Consider the following 16073-nt stretch of genomic DNA (forward strand, 5'->3'; position numbering starts at 1 on the left):
CTCTTTAAATATCATGCGAGTGTTTGCTACTACATCCATTTAATGAGGTGTCATTTAGGACGAGGTCATTGGTTGTGTGTCAGTCGTTTTAATTAGTACACACAGCAAGGTGCTGCATCACACAGACATAACTGGCTGTCAGACGCCACCAACATACACACACACAGAGAGAGAGAGAGAGAGAGAGAGAGAGAGAGAGAACTGCAGAGGAGGAAACTGGTTCCAGTGATGGCTGCGGATCCAACTTGTCACCATACATTAAACAGAAAAGATAAACTGTGTTAGTCTTGTCATGCCTGTTTGTCTAGTGTTTTACAGACCAAATCATCATGACATCTCCACAACCAAAAGTTTATTTCGGGATAGATGATGCTGGCAGCCGGACAGTTGGAGTAATATTATTCATCAGCCTTATTTCTGGAACGATGTTGTTATTGACTTGATCCATATACAGTACATTCTACCATGAAATACAGCTTTACTTGTTTCTTTAGAAACATTCTGATATGGTCTATTAAAGCAATAAGCCAGTAGAGGATGCAGTACAAAGACGCTCTTTTTTAAGTATAAAGTTGTCAAATTAATGATTTCTTTGTATATTTAGGTTATGTGTCATATCTACTACCATGTGCAACTTCAAAGCCTAAAAGCCAAACAGAAATGTAATTGTCAATGACAAAAACACAATTAAACCATTCTCGACTCACCACCCCCAATCCTCGAAATGCGAAACTTTAGTTTAACATGGGTCCAAGGGGGCACGGTGGCGCAGTCGGTAGTGCTGTCGCCTCACAGCTAGAAGGTCCTGGGTTCGATTCCCGCTGTGGGTGCTGGGGGAGTGTTCTCTCCTCCGCGTCATCAGTGCCCACACCCTAGGTGGGGTTGGCAAAATGGCCTTTCTGTGTGGAGTTTGCATGTTCTCCCCGTGTCTCCTAGGGTTGATACCCTCACAAAAAACATGCAGTAATCCTGGTCTCTATAATGCCTTTCACTAGCCAACCGTGGCTCCTGGTGGAGGGGAAAGGAACTGGTTGGAATAACGTGTTCCTTCCAGCTGGGGAATCTCTCCCCTGTCAGGTGTAAAGAAGCGGTTTGGACTCATGCATAGAAGGAAGCATGAGGTCAGTCCGTTGCTCTCCCCAGGTTGGCGGAGGGAGTGTAGCGCCCAGCATTACATTAGAGCAGGGCTCTTCAACGTTTTCAGGCCAGGGACCCCTTAGTTGAGAGAGAGATGATCTACAAGCATGTAGATCGGCTATTTTTGGCTAAAGTTCTCCGAATATGGTTGGTAGGGTTCAAATGGTTAATATACAAAAGGAGAACAAAAAAAGTTTCTATCACTCAAAGATTTGGAGGACCCCCTGTAGTAACTCTGAGGACCCCCTAGGGGTCCCGGACCCGCTGTTGAAGACCCCTGCATTAGATAATTGGCACTGGGTGAGAAATGGGTTACAAAATCATGGTATAAAAAATGATAAATTAAAATAAAGAATTAACAGGGGTCCCCCATCCATCCTCTGTGTTTCAGATCCGGCGTCAGGGAGGCATCCAGCTGCTGGTGGACCTGCTGGACCACCGGATGGGGGAGGTGCACCGCAGCGCCTGCGGGGCCCTCAGGAACCTGGTGTACGGCAAGGCCAACGACGACAACAAGGTGGCGCTCAAGAACTGCGGAGGGATCCCGGCGCTGGTGCGCCTGCTGAGGAAGACCGGGGACGTGGAGATCAGGGAGCTGGTGACAGGTGAGTAGTGTTGAAAGTAACCAAAGTGGAACTTAACGAAAAAAACGTTCTATTATTACCCTTTTCCATGCAGTAACGAGTAATATAACGAATTACTTTCACGTTTTGATTAATACATGTTACAGTTACTATTTTCCTAAAGTCACTCGTTATTCTTTTTTCACGAGCCTTGGTGGTGTTTTTTGGGAGGGTTACTGTTGTTTGGGGGGTTTTGCACGTCACTCTTCCTTTCTTAGTTTCAAACTTATTTTGTGAGACATAATGTTGCATCGGGACCGTCTGGCACCCTACCGCCCCCATGCTCAACGAGACGTACCGGCTGAGCGACTCAGCTCACTCTGCACGGCTCCTCCGACCCTCATGGACCCACCCAATACAATGGCCTTTGGGACAGACAGCCCACAACGTCACGGCCTCAAAGACAGCGGAAGATTCCCTGTCGCTATAGAGACTATGGGCTGTATTTTGATTGTCTTAGGTACCAGCTCTTATGCCTTAACTTAAAGGCCTGTCCATACTGTCTCCGACAACCAAACTTTTCGTCAGAGAGTTCTGACTTTCCGACGTGCAGCTTTCCGAACTCTAATTCGGGGTAATGCTTTTCAGAAGATGCGAGTGATGTCATGTTGTAGTTGAACCGGACCTTTCAGATGAAAAGTTCGGTGGTCGGAGACAGTATGGACAGGCCTTAAAGGCATAAGAGCTGGTACTTAAGACAATCAAAATAGAGCTCTAAGTCAAGCTGCAATGTTAATAGTTATTTAGGCCCTTTAAGAGTTTACCCGGCAAGCTTTGCGGCCAGTTGTTGTTGAAAAAGAGAGGAAGTAGACAGTAAGTAAGTGAGACTGCTGTGTGTTGATTCCATATAAGAGAGTAAGAGTTTTCCGTCTGACAAAAAGACGTTGATAAGTTTTGTAAGTTAAATAATACATTTGTTATTATTGGGGAGAAGTTGTACTTCGTTTCCTAGCCTTGCGGTTCCCCACAATAATTTCACATAAGCACACACACACACACACACACACACACACACACACACACACACACACACACACACACACACACACACACACACACACACCTGTACTGTTTTGACCTTGAGAGATGTTTGCTTCTTGGGAAAATTGCATTTCTGCTGGGGTCACAAGGACAGCGTTTTTAGAGGAACATGGCCTCACTTTTTAGTCTCTGTTAGAACCCTATAATGGAAAATATTAATATCCAGTCAGGGTGAAGGTTGATTAAAGAATATTGGAGCAGAGTAACCGCATTACAGACAGTATAGCCAGGCCTCCGTGGCCTGAGCAACAGCCCCACAGGGCAGAAGCCCCCTGTCAGGGAAGATCAGGGAAGTGGGCTGCATTCAGCTGTCTTATCTTTAGTATGGTATAAACTCTGTGTATTTAGTTCAAATCTGTTTTAAAATGTATTATCTCTACACTAAATCTATTGTCTGAAATCTAATCTGATAAACTCACATTGTGTCTTAAATGCGACATGGTGTGAGCTTGTAGATCAGCTGTTTCCCCCAAATGCCCCACAAATGGTCAAATGTGGTATGAAAACGTCTTTAGAAAGTCTTAAATCTAACTTGCCTAAACCTTCGGAAACCCTGCAAATGCAGAATACTCTCCTCAGTAAACCAGACACGTACATAAATTATGTTTTGTCTTGAGGGAAAATGAGTTCAACTTCAGCTTCACTTTATCTGCATCACGCACAAATTTAAATATGTAAAAGAGTGGGTGGATTACATGTCTAACCAATAATCACACAAGTTATAATAATACACCGGGGAAAGTAGCAAATATCAAAAGAAAGCGATACATTTATATAACATTCCCAGAAATAATAAGGTCAATAGCTCAGTCTCTCTGCAAGCAGCAGATATCAAATATTTATAATAAAAACGTGTGGGAATGGAGTATATTCACATATGGGGATATATGACTGGCATGGAGACAGGGCTCAGTGCCTGTTCTGCAGCCTGCACTCTGAGTGTGGAAACTCTCCCTAAAGTCTGTCGGTTTGACATTTGATGCTGTGTCTTATCGCCTGTTATCGATGGTGGTGGCGTCAACAGATTGAGACGGGGCTGATACAGCGTTGCCTAGATTATTTCGCTGGGTTGAGCGCGTGCGGTGGAGGAGACAGAGAGAGAGAGAGATGCTCACAGGATTAGATAGGCAGCTTTTTGACAGGAGATGCAGTGGTGCCGACCTTTTAGACTCGTTGAAAGGTTGTCGGGTTGAATCCGCCGGGAAGCTGGTGAATTGAGGTGAACGGACACATTGTTCCCAAACTGCAGTAACTATACTGGCAAGGTACTGCTCTGTGGCCAATAGTGTGAGAACAAATGAAACTCTTTCTCTGCAAAGCATTTAATAGCTTTTAACAGTCGACTGTCAAGCAATAAGACATCTTTGTATTACCTTACTTGCGAGGACATCAATATTTTAGGATGTTTATTTTTTCTGCAAAGCATTTAATCACTTGTACAGTCGACTGTCAAGCAATATGCCTCAATAAGTAAGGGTGTATAACACACACATATATTTGTACTAGTAAGATGCCCAAAGGTCGAGAAGCGAGGGCGCGCTGAGACCACATGAGACTGACACAATATGTCCATGTATGGGCATTCCCAGATAGGGGCTTAATATTGATAACATCAGGGATCTCCATATATGGGCATAAAAGGGACAAGGACGACCATATATGGAGCGTGACATGGGATTAATATTGATGACATCAGTGATCTCCATATATGGGCATAAAAGGGACAAGAACGACCATATATGGAGCGTGACATGGGCTTAATATTGATGACATCAGTGATCTCCATGTATGGGCATAAAAGGGACAAGGATGGCCATATATGGAGCGTTACATGAGGCGCGACTGAACGATTGACTGACATGAGCCGGAGGTGCCCATGGTCGCAATTACTATACTTCCGATAACATTTCCAAAGCCGAAATAACAGGGCTTCAGTTTCTAAGTCAATCTATTCATCAGTCCACTTGAATGAATGCATGAACGGCTATCTGTCCGAATCAGCTGGGGGATCCGTGGACCGTGGATAAAAAGCGCTGCTATCTGTCTGTCTGGCAGTCTTTCCTCGTAGGCTTATAAATAGTTGCCAACGTTCTTTTTTTTTTTTTTTGGAACATGAATATGAATGAGTGGAAGGGAAGAAAGTTAAAACTAAGTATAAAACTACTTTGTAAAATTATGAAACGATCCTGTAGTGTAGGCTGTGTCGTCTTGTACTCACTCTGAGCCTCATTGGTGGGCTATGGACAGTTCAGAAACCTGCCTCCCGGAAACGTGCAGAGAATGTTAGAGAAGCAGGGGCTGACATTTCTAAAAGGGCCTTTTGGTGAAAACATCGACGCGTTGTGAGCTTGGAGGTCGACTATTTTCAATGTTTGATTTCTACACATTTCTTGGTTTCAACATAAGATGCTGCATTCAAGTTCAGGAGAGTTTGGACCAGGCAATTCTCTTGAACGCTGTCTTCAGGTATGGCATGGAAAGTGGGGCATTTGCATTTCTTTCACCATAGTAAAAACTGCATTCATGGTCTGGAGAGGGCACTTTTTACAGACGGGTAAAAGGGCAGGGGCTCAAGCCCTCTTTGATGTCTATGTGTGCACGTGCCTGCGCTTGCCAGTGACATCACCGATGGGGATTCTAAGCGTAAGAAACTACAGCCTTATTCTCTTCCTGGAAGAGTTAGCATGATGAAATAGAAACCATTGTCCTTGCATTAATAAAAGACAAGGCAGAACAACGATTGAAATCTCGATTGAAATGGGAGGGCAGGTAATAAAGTGTTCATAGCCGTCCTCCTCTGAGACACAGCGTGAGATACACAGAAGTGACGGCCAATTCCTTCAATTTATTTTCTACATGTGCAGCTTGACAGCCTACAATTTATGTGGATTGTGTGTGTGTGTGTGTGTGTGTGTGTGTGTGTGTGTGTGTGTGTGTGTGTGTGTGTGTGTGTGTGTGTGTGTGTGTGTGTGTGTGCACGTGCACATGTGAGCATATACATGTTACCTCAATATAAGTGTGGTCGACATGTACATTGTACAGTGCAAGATCAGTAGTCAGTGTTATTCTGAGCCTGAGGGCTGAACATCACAGACACACACACACACACACACACACACACACACACACACACACACACACACACACACACACACACACACACACACACACACACACACACACACACGCACGCACGCACGGTAATATAATGTGATCCTGCAACAAAATGATCATAGTTACATTAATTTCCCACTATGACGGTATATGGCCTCAGGATAGGCAATAATGATAAAGACGCACATGCGTGCGTGCGTGTGTGCGTGGTGCACACGCTCCTGTTAAAGCCCCTTTGATTGGACGAGAGAAGGCTAGAACTAGCCCCCCGCTAGGAACTGACGCTACAGTATACGTTCAGATCTGGCAGTGGCAGTCTTTGTTTCCACCGACCTCAATCATTTACAGTTGTCATGACGACGGGGAGAGAGGCTGACTGATATACCGTCGCCTTCTTCCATGCCCTCATCATTAGCTCCCAACCGGGGGGCCACGCCCGCCTTGGGGGGGGGGGGGGGGGGCAGCAGAGATCATACAACATTTCTAGAAAATCACAACGTGCTTTCATCCAATGTACAGTATGCCTGCACTGTCATTTTGTTTTTATATAAGACTTTCAGCCAGGGAAGTCTTATATAAAAACCTCCAAAACGACTTGTTTTTCCCTATCGATTACTCGCCCCACAGAAACTTGAATTCATGGGTATTTCTTTTGTTTTTGTCGCATTCCTAAGCCAATAATTTGAGGAGACTCTTTGTGTATCCATAGGGAACAAAGCAGGCTCTTTGTGTCTCCATAGGGAACAAAGCAGGCTCTTTGTGTCTCCATAGGGAACCACTGCTGGTCATCAAATTATTGGCTTAGGAATGCAACAAAAACAAAAGAATATCCATGAATTCAAGTCTCCATGGTATTCGATAGGAAAAAAGGTAACTATCCCTAATCCCTAATCCTAGCGGTCGAGGCGCATACCACATATAGGCTCTAATGCAGCAGCGACATCATGCCGCAGGTTCGACTCCCGATCCAGACAACCTTTGCTGCGTGTCACTCCCTGTCTCTCTCTCCCTGTTTCCTGTCAGTTTCCGCTGGTCAGGGACGTGCAGAGAATGTTACAGAGGCAGGGGCTGACATTTCTAAAAGGGCCTTTTGGTGAAAATATTGAAAATAGCAGACCTCCAAGCTCACAACGTGTCGCGCTGCAACGCGTTGTGAGCTTGGAGGCCGGCTATTTTCGATGCTTGATTTCTACACAGAGAGGGCAATTCTTACACCATATGATGCTGCGTTCAGGAGAGTTTGGACAAGGCAATTCTGTTGAATGCTGCCTTCAGGTATGGCATGGAAAGAGGGTGTTTAAAAACTGCATTCATGGTCTGGAGAGAGCACTTTTTACAGGCCGGATAAAAGGGCAGGGGCTTTGATGTCTATATGTGCACGTGCCTACCTCTGGTAATATCAATAGAGGCAGAAAAGGCCCAGAAAACATGCAGGTCCCGCAGTGCGCTGGCCTGTGGCCCAGAACGGCATCCCGCCAGGCGCCACATCGATCGTTGTTTTCCGATTCACTCCACGTTTGCTGCTGTGATCCTTCCGTATTGTTATTGTCCTGTCTGTCTCACTTACTTTATTTTGAAACAAGATTGTTCCGAATCATGCTCTTTGCCCAGGCACGTGCACACATGGACATCGAAGGGGGCTTGAGGCTCTGAGCCCCTGCCCTTTTATCCATCTGTAAAAAGTGTCCTTTCCAGACCATGAATGCTGTTTTCACTATGGTGAAAGTAATGCAAACGCCCTCTTTCCATGCCATACCTGAAGGCGGCATTCAAGAGAATTGCCTTGTCCAAACTCTCATGAACTTGAATGCAGCATCTTATGTTGAAAGAATTGTCCTTTCTGTGTAGAAGTCCATGCTGTTACGCCAAATCTCTTGTATTGACAAGCACCGAAAATAGCCGACCTCCAAGCTCACAAAGCGTCGCGCTGCGACGCGTTTTGAGCTTGGAGGTCGGCTATTTTCAATACTTCTACCAAAATGCCCTTTTAGAAATGTCCCTGCCTCTCTAACATTCTCTGCAAGTCCCTGCCGTTGCCCATTGTTCCCTGGAAAGCTCAGACATTTTCCCCATACGCCATCTTGCTTCTTTTAACCCATTTAGGCCTAGAATTATTGAATGCTTTAACCAGTGAAAAATAGCAGATATACAAGCTCACAGCGCGGCACCAAGTGCCGCGCTGCGAGCTTGTAGATCTGCTATTTTTGAAAAAGTCGTGAAAATGTGTGCAAATCTTTGAATATATGTATTTTCAAAGCGAACGTTTGTAACTCAGATTTTGCTTCTGGGGGGTCCCTGGAACTAGATATTTTGAAATGGGGGTCCGTGGCTAAATAAATATCATTGTGGGGGTCCTTCACATGAAAATGTTTGAGAACCACTGACATAGTAGTCTCTCAAGAACGGACTAACTGAGCTCCAGTTAAACCGGGTATGTGAAGCTCATTTTGGGTTGGGGACCACGTTTGGTCCGAAGATGACTGGATGTGGGCCGCCAACAGTTGCGGGCGCGCATGGGCACTCACACACATTCACTCAAGTGGCATTCCCACTGAGCACCATAACTATCGTTCTCCATTGTATCTTCTTTTATAGTTGGTGTGAACTCTGCTATCCACTTCACTTGACGGTTTTCAAAACTATATTTTCATACAGTTATAACTTATAGTGCTCAGTGGGAATGGCCCTTTATACAGCATTGTTTTTCAGTCTGCTGTCTCAGTCACTGCTATATAGAAGCAATAGCAATTATAATGAAGAACTTTAATTATCGACATTAAAAATAAACAATGCCATTTTTAGAAGCTTAATATATCATTAAAACAACCATTCATTAATGTGCAATACGTGTTAAATATATATTATGAATAGTACTGTAATAATTACTATAACATCTCCTTGGAAATTAATATTCATTTGTTTTTAACCAAAAATGGAACAATATCATTTGCACTACATTTGACTTCCTTCAAACTTTTCTTACATCCTCTCTCCTCTCCTCTCCTCTCCTCTCCTCTCCTCTCCTCTCCTCTCCTCTCCTCTCCTCTCCTCTCCTCTCCTCTCCTCTCCTCAGTTAAAATCTACTTTAGTAACGTTGTGGTTTTCTAATGTGGTCGTATCGTTGCGCTGAGCGTTGTATCTCTTCTCGCATCGTTGTTGCTGTTCTTTATCTCTCTGTTTCTTCACCAGACATGGCTAAGGTGCACACGCACGCTCTGTGCAGGGGATCAGACATTTCCCAAGATAAAAGCACGAACAAACACACACACACACACACACACACACACACACACACACACACACACACACACACACACACACACACACACACCGTACACGCTGTCCTCTGAGATAACTTCGATGTCGCCCCTCATGTTCAATTTGACCCCTGACCCACTGTTCCTGTTCCTCATTCAGACATGCACACACACACACACACACGCACACACGCACACACACGCACACACACACACACACACACACGCACGCACGTGCACGTACGAACACACGCACGCACACACGCACGCACGCACGCACACACACGCACGCGCACACACACACACACACAGACGTTTGTATTACCGCACTTGCGAGGACATCATTGAAAATTGCCGAAAAAATTGGCGATCTACAATTGAGCGAAGCGTCTCAGAGCTTGTAGATCTACTATTTTCCGGTGTGGTAGATAGCGGAAATCCAATCTGAGTTCCCAGAAGTTCTTTTTCTCGCCACTAGGGGGGCGAGAAGAACCTCTGGGCCAAAACTATGATATTCCTGGCCAGGAAGTAGCGGAAATCTAACCCTAACCATAGACATAGCCTATATCCAATGTAGAGGTTATGTCTATTTCTCAAATTCAACTGTATTTGTGGGTAATACAGCAGTGGTCAGTGGTGCAAAGTAATTAAGTACTTTTACTTAAGTTACGTACTGTACTTAAGTACAGTTTTGAGGTATTTGTACTGTACTTTACGTATGTGTATTGTGTACGTATTTTCAAATTCCAATACTTTTACTTCTACTCCACTACATCTTGGATCCAAATATTGTACTTTTACTCCACTACATTTATTTGAAAACCATAGCTACTAGTTACTTTGCTGATATAAATTATAATAATATGTTAAAACATACATAAACCACTTTAGCCCTATTTTATACCTTGGCTATTTGAAAATAGCCGATCTACAAGCTCACAGCGCGTCACAATGCGACGCGTAGTGAGCTTGTAGATCTGCTATTTTCAAACATTTTGTACTTTTACTTTTGTTACTTTTAAGTACATTTTAATGTCAAAACTTTCATACTTTTCCTCAAGTACATTTTGAATTCTGGACTTTTACTTGTAACAGAGTACATCTACGTTGCAGTATTGATACTTTTACTTAAGTAGAAAATGTGAGTACGTTTTCCACCACTGCGCTCGGTCCAGACATACCGGTAGGTCACTTGGTCTCAGAGGAAATGAGCACTGAGGATCTGAGGGGTGCTGTGTGTCTGTTCCCATGAATGCCGATGACAATGCCCGGGTTTCCCAAAGCGATTGTAGCCCTTCGTAGCTCACGCATGGTCGTAGAGACGAAGCCCTGACCGTCATGTTCCCGGGTTTACATGGGTTCGGGCAGAGTGACTTATTTAGCCCCCTACAACTACACCAACATTCAGATTTCACAAACAAAGTGCTTAATTAATAAAGTCTCACACCTGTCTAAATACGGTACGGCATTCTATAATTACCTGTTTATAGCCTCGGCTATACACTCTATGGCTATACAATGCAACGGTTTCATGTTTTTACAACTTGATGCATTGTTTGTTTTATTGTCCCTGTCAAATAAACTAAATAAACATATAAATATAAATTCTTGATATAAATATTTGAAGGAAGCATGAGCTTAGTTCAGGGCTCTCCCAAGGTTGGCAGAGAGAGAGTAGTGCCCAGGATTACAGCTTCGGCAATTGGCACTGGGTACAAAATGAGTTTTAAAATAAAAAATGTAAACGTGTATATTGTGGTATAGAGGGTATGCGCGTGACATCACTGTTGCTGGAAGTTATGTGGGAACACGCCTACTGAGTGGCAAAAAAAAAATTCTGCCATTGACAGCCCATACATCCAAACAGAAAAGTCCTATCTGATTGTATCAAACTAAGTTAACTGCACCAACATTGCAGCTGTACTGAAAGCTTGAATTATCCTCTTTCTATCTGCAAAGTTTTTGTTTCATAAAAATCCACCATAGGCATGTTATGAGCTACTTTCTATCAAGACATTCTGTTGCAGGGGATTCTTTTTCCAATTGTCAGAGTTTGGAAGCACTTGTTTTCAACAACATCCTGCTGCCTCCTGCATTATGTGCAAATTAGAAACAGGTGGTATGCCGGGCCGTTGAGTGATTTGCAACTAGCACTTCCAAACTCCAATGCTCCATGCTGCTCAATGTTTTGCCACTCAGTCTAGATTAGGGGGGCGGGTCCCAGTGGACGTGCATAATCATTTAAACCCCATGTGATTGAGTGGATTCTCTTAGGGCTCTATACAAGTGTGTTTTCACTTATTGAGGGGAAAGCTCACGTCGCGTCGCGCTGCCTGTTGTTCTGAGCTGCTATTTTCTGCGAAAGCTTTCCCCACTTACGGATGCTGAGGTTTAAGTTTAAAGTTTCGGCACTTCTTAACTGCCAGGCTATGCCACCCTATCTTACAGCCACCGTGGAGAGCACAGGACTGTGTGTGTGTGTGTGTGTGTGTGTGTGTGTGTGTGTGTGTGTGTGTGTGTGTGTGTGTGTGTGTGTGTGTGTGTGTGTGTGTGTGTGTGTGAACTAAGGAGATTAACAAAAGAATGAAATGCACGGTTGGGCAGCATGAGTCATACAGTAGCTTCTTAAAGTCTTATACGTTCCCAAATGACGCACGCACGCACGCACACACACACTCACTCACTCTCTCTCTCTCTCTCTCTCTCTCTCTCTCTCTCTCTCTCTCTCTCTCTCTCTCTCTCTCTCTCTCTCTCTCTCTCCTCTCCTCTCCTCTCCCCTGTTAGTTAAGTGGATGTCATGCATGGCTGTGTATTAACTACTTTACTTACCACTGTTGTCATACATGTATTTTGTAGTCTATCTTCAAATGCCTCTTCACCCTCGTGGTTATGTAATACTTTTATTTATCGTTGTTCAAGTGCAAGAGTAATTATAAGCACATCATTAAACAAATATCATTAGGCGCCATCTCACCCATGTTATCACCCTTGCTGAAAACTCTGATCCACTCGTCCTAGACTCTTCACCCTCCTGGCCCTCAAACTGTGGAATAAACTCCCTATCCTTTTTTACTCCAAGTTGCAGGATTACTGCATGTTTTTGTGAGGGTATCTATACTAGGAGACACAGGGAGAACATGCAAACTCCACACAGAAAGGCCCTTTCACCAACCCCACCTAGAGTATGGGTACTGATGACGCGGAGGAGAGAACACGCCCCCGGTGCCCACAGCATCCCTGGCGGGAATCAAACCCAGGACCTTCTAGCTGTGAAGCGACAGCACTACTGACTGCGCCACCGTGCCCATCTAAACTTATAGTGTTCCATTTCCAAACTTGGTCTGGTAATGTCTTTGTTTCAGCACTTCCAATGTCTATTGTTTATTCTGTATGCTGTATGAGTTATCGCTCCTGGTTGGATAAAAGGGCATGGTATCGCGACCTGAAAATGCATTGTTTTAGTTTTTTTGTTTAATGAAGAGCTGGAGAGACCCCTCTTGAACAAACACTCTATAGCAATGATTTATGTCACAACATAAATTTACTTAACACTTATTCTAACAAAGAAATATCACTTTATATACCTTTAACTAGTAAGACGCCTCAGGGCGACAAATGATCTCGCCTTAATGGGCGCAGTCACGCCCTGTCTTGGCCAGTGATGTATATCGGACTAGTTCCCCATATATGGAGACCTCTGTACCCATATATGGAGATCCATGTACTGTATGGAGATATGCTGTGAGACCCCAAACATGCTTACTCAGTTATTCGTTATGTGAAAATCCTATGACGTCTATCATATCTGACATAATACATACAATCCCTTTTATGCCCATACATGGAGATCCCTGTCTGAACCAGCCACACAGATATGGGCTGTCTTCCTCCATATATGGACATTCCCATATGAAGTCCTGTTAGATGTGGGCTTAATATTGATGACATCAGGGATCTCCATATATGGGCATACAATGATTCAGTGAGAGTGGCTCCCATGACATCACAACATAAAATCCCTTATATGCTCATACATGGTGATCCCTGTCTGAACCAGCCACACAGATATGGGCTGTCTTCCTCCATATATGGGCATTCCCATATGAAGTCCTGTTAGATATGGGCTTAATATTGATGACTTCAGCGATATCCATATATGGGATTCTGTTAGAGTGGTTCCCATGACATCACAGTGACACAGTGATGTCAAAAAAGCGTGATGTCAGAGCGGCAAACCCATAGACCGTAAAAAAGTGTACACGTCCAGAGTCCAGACAGACAGACAGAGAGACAGACAGAGTCGGCATGTGCCGTTTCACATACTAAACGGCGACCTTCGGTCGCAATAAGACAGAAGAACATTGGCTGCATAATTGCTGATAGCGATGTTGTCAGTTTTCTGACTCCATTCAGTCGAAGCTCCCCAGATGCTTTCTCCTGAAAGCGTGTCTTTTTCAGAATCCTGGAAACGAGATGCTTCACAAACACGAACGGAAAAAAGCCTTCTGCTCATTATATCTCCCTCCTGTTGAGTCGAGTCGAGTTTAAATTTAGCCAAACGCTATCGGCTTCTTGAGGCAGATAGGACAAAGCCGTGGCTTGCAGGCATGTCTTGTCAGTCAGAGTTGGATCAATGGTCAGGCTCTGGCATGTCAATAGGTGATGCCGTCCTTCCTCCTAGCTCACCTTGTGCTGTTGGAGCATGGTTTATTAACTCTGAGGGAGGAATCACTGAAAAGTTGAGAGTTTAAGGTTTAAGACAGGGGCCTTCAACATTTTCGGGGCCAAGGACCCCTTAGTTGAGAGAGAGATGAAGCAGGGACCCCCACAACCTTTTCATAGATTCCATAATTATATAGTTTCATCGGTGGGACTGAGTTACAAGGGCCCAAGGTTGAGGGGCCTTAATTATTTTATACTTTAGCTATTGAAAAATAGCAGATCTACAAGCTCACAGCGCGGCACCGAGTGCCGCGCTGCAAGCTTGTAGATCTGCTATTTTTGAATAGTCATGAAAATGGGTGCAAATCTTTGAATATTGTACTTTTTAAGCGAACATTTGTAACTCAAATTTTGCTTCTGGGGGGTCCTGGAACAAAATATTTCGAGATGGGGGTCCATGGCCAAATACATAACATTTTGGGGGTCCTTCACAGGAAAACATTTGAGCACCACTGACTTTGAAACATAGGTTTTTCAAAAAACCTTAGAAGGATTTGAAATATTCAGACAACAAATATTCAAGATTTTTTAAAAATAGCAAATCTACAAGCTGTGAGCTTGTATATCTTCTATTTTTCAATAGTTAAAGCACAAAATGTGAGTGAATCCTTGTGCCCAGGCCCCAGAACTTGGTGTGACACCCCTGGGAGTAGGACGGAGTCCCTGGCATTAATATATTGCGCCCCCACACCTCCAGCGACGTTGACAACGCCATTGTCTGACAGACATAGGAATGCAGCCGTATGCCACATTATGAATGTGCAGCTTCATCCCTCTCAACGCGGTGCTATACGTACACGGTGTGCTCATCACTATAGGTTCTGACCCCCGGTGGATAACGGAATCCCCGGGAGACAGCCAGACGGAGGCTGTTTAATAAAACATGGCCGCTTGAGGCCTAGTGTAGCAGGTCCTCCTTGTCACCCCTCACCGGTCATGTTCCTCTTTTATTCATGACTTCATGCAATCATCTCCCTGTTTTCCTCCAAAGCACCCCAGCTCTCCTCTGGAAATGTCTGTCATCACTACACTGTGTGGGCGGGCGAGTCGGCACGAGGGAGGAAGGGAGGGGGGAGAGAGAGGAGAGAGAGAGAGAGAGAGAGAGAGAGAGAGAGAGAGAGAGAGAGAGAGAGAGAGAGAGAGAATGATGTCATTGGCTGTTGGTCACGTGGTCATAATTCCCATGAGGACAGTGGGCCTGACGAAGCGTTTCGAGACCTTTGTTTCTGGAGCAGGTGTGTGTGTGTGTGTGTGTGTGTGTGGGGTGTGTGTGTGTGTGTGTGTGTGTGTGTGTGTGTGTGTGTGTGTGTGTGTGTGTGTGTGTGTGTGTGTGTGTGTGTGTGTGTGTGTGTGTGTGTGTGTGTGTGTGTGTGCGTGCGCGTGCGCGTGTGTGTGTGTGTGTGTGCGCGTGCGTGCGTGCGTGTGCATGCGACACAGTGTCCTTGCCCCAGAAAACAATGAAGTGACTGGCTCGCACTTCCTGTCTGTCTCTCTTACTGTCTGTCTCTGTCTGGGTGTCTCTCTGTGTCTGTCTGTCTCTCTCTCTCTCCTTATGAAACAAATGTCCAGATTTTAGTAGCCTGGTTCCAGACTCGCTGAATCGCTAGCAGCACCCTTTAAAATTTTGATTGGGCGATTCAGGGAGTCAGGTTTTCCTCGTTTGGAAATCCGTACGGCGAATCAGCGTTGTGAATCAGCGTCTTGTGAACAGCGTGGGTGGGGTTTTCCAAGAACTCATGTGTGATTCCATGTAACCCAGCGCCGCCGTCACCCGTCACAGTAATATGTGAGCGTATCGATCTCGCTATGAAACATCAGTAGCAGACATGTTATGTTGTGTTTGATTACTAGTTCATAGCGCTCCTATTCTGCCTGTTTCTTTGGTTAGCAAGTAGCACTAGCAAGCAACAGGCTAGCCACTAGCCAGCCACATAACAACACTACGTCATCTGCTTTGCTACTGTTGTGTTGGTCAGACGGTGAACCAATCGCAGAAGTCTGCCTCTTTGGCAACGCCCATCCCAGAAATTGCCTTGGATCAAAGCAAGTTCAGACTGAACTAGAAAAGACAATTTCTACAACATTTTAAGTGTGCCTGCAGCTTGCTAAGTGTGTGCAACCTTGTCTAGTGGTTGGTGTTAGCATTAGCATTATAATTTTTTACATTAGCATTTTTAGC

At 44.6% G+C, this 16073-nt stretch overlaps 1 protein-coding gene across 1 annotated transcript in view; it reads left to right on the forward strand.

Annotated features, from left to right (window-relative positions):
- ctnnd2a (catenin (cadherin-associated protein), delta 2a) overlaps positions 1 to 16073 on the forward strand; it is a gene marked incomplete at both ends in the record, with an annotated part of 625519 nt that overhangs the window by 457544 nt on the left and 151902 nt on the right. The window contains one exon of the mRNA XM_080752281.1: positions 1529 to 1742. Coding sequence (XP_080608407.1) covers positions 1529 to 1742 — 214 coding nt within the window. The remainder of the gene's footprint in view (positions 1 to 1528; positions 1743 to 16073) is intronic.

Source organism: Nannobrachium achirus (assembly GCF_963921795.1).
Source record: "Nannobrachium achirus genome assembly, chromosome: 21".
Lineage (NCBI taxonomy): Eukaryota > Metazoa > Chordata > Actinopteri > Myctophiformes > Myctophidae > Nannobrachium > Nannobrachium achirus.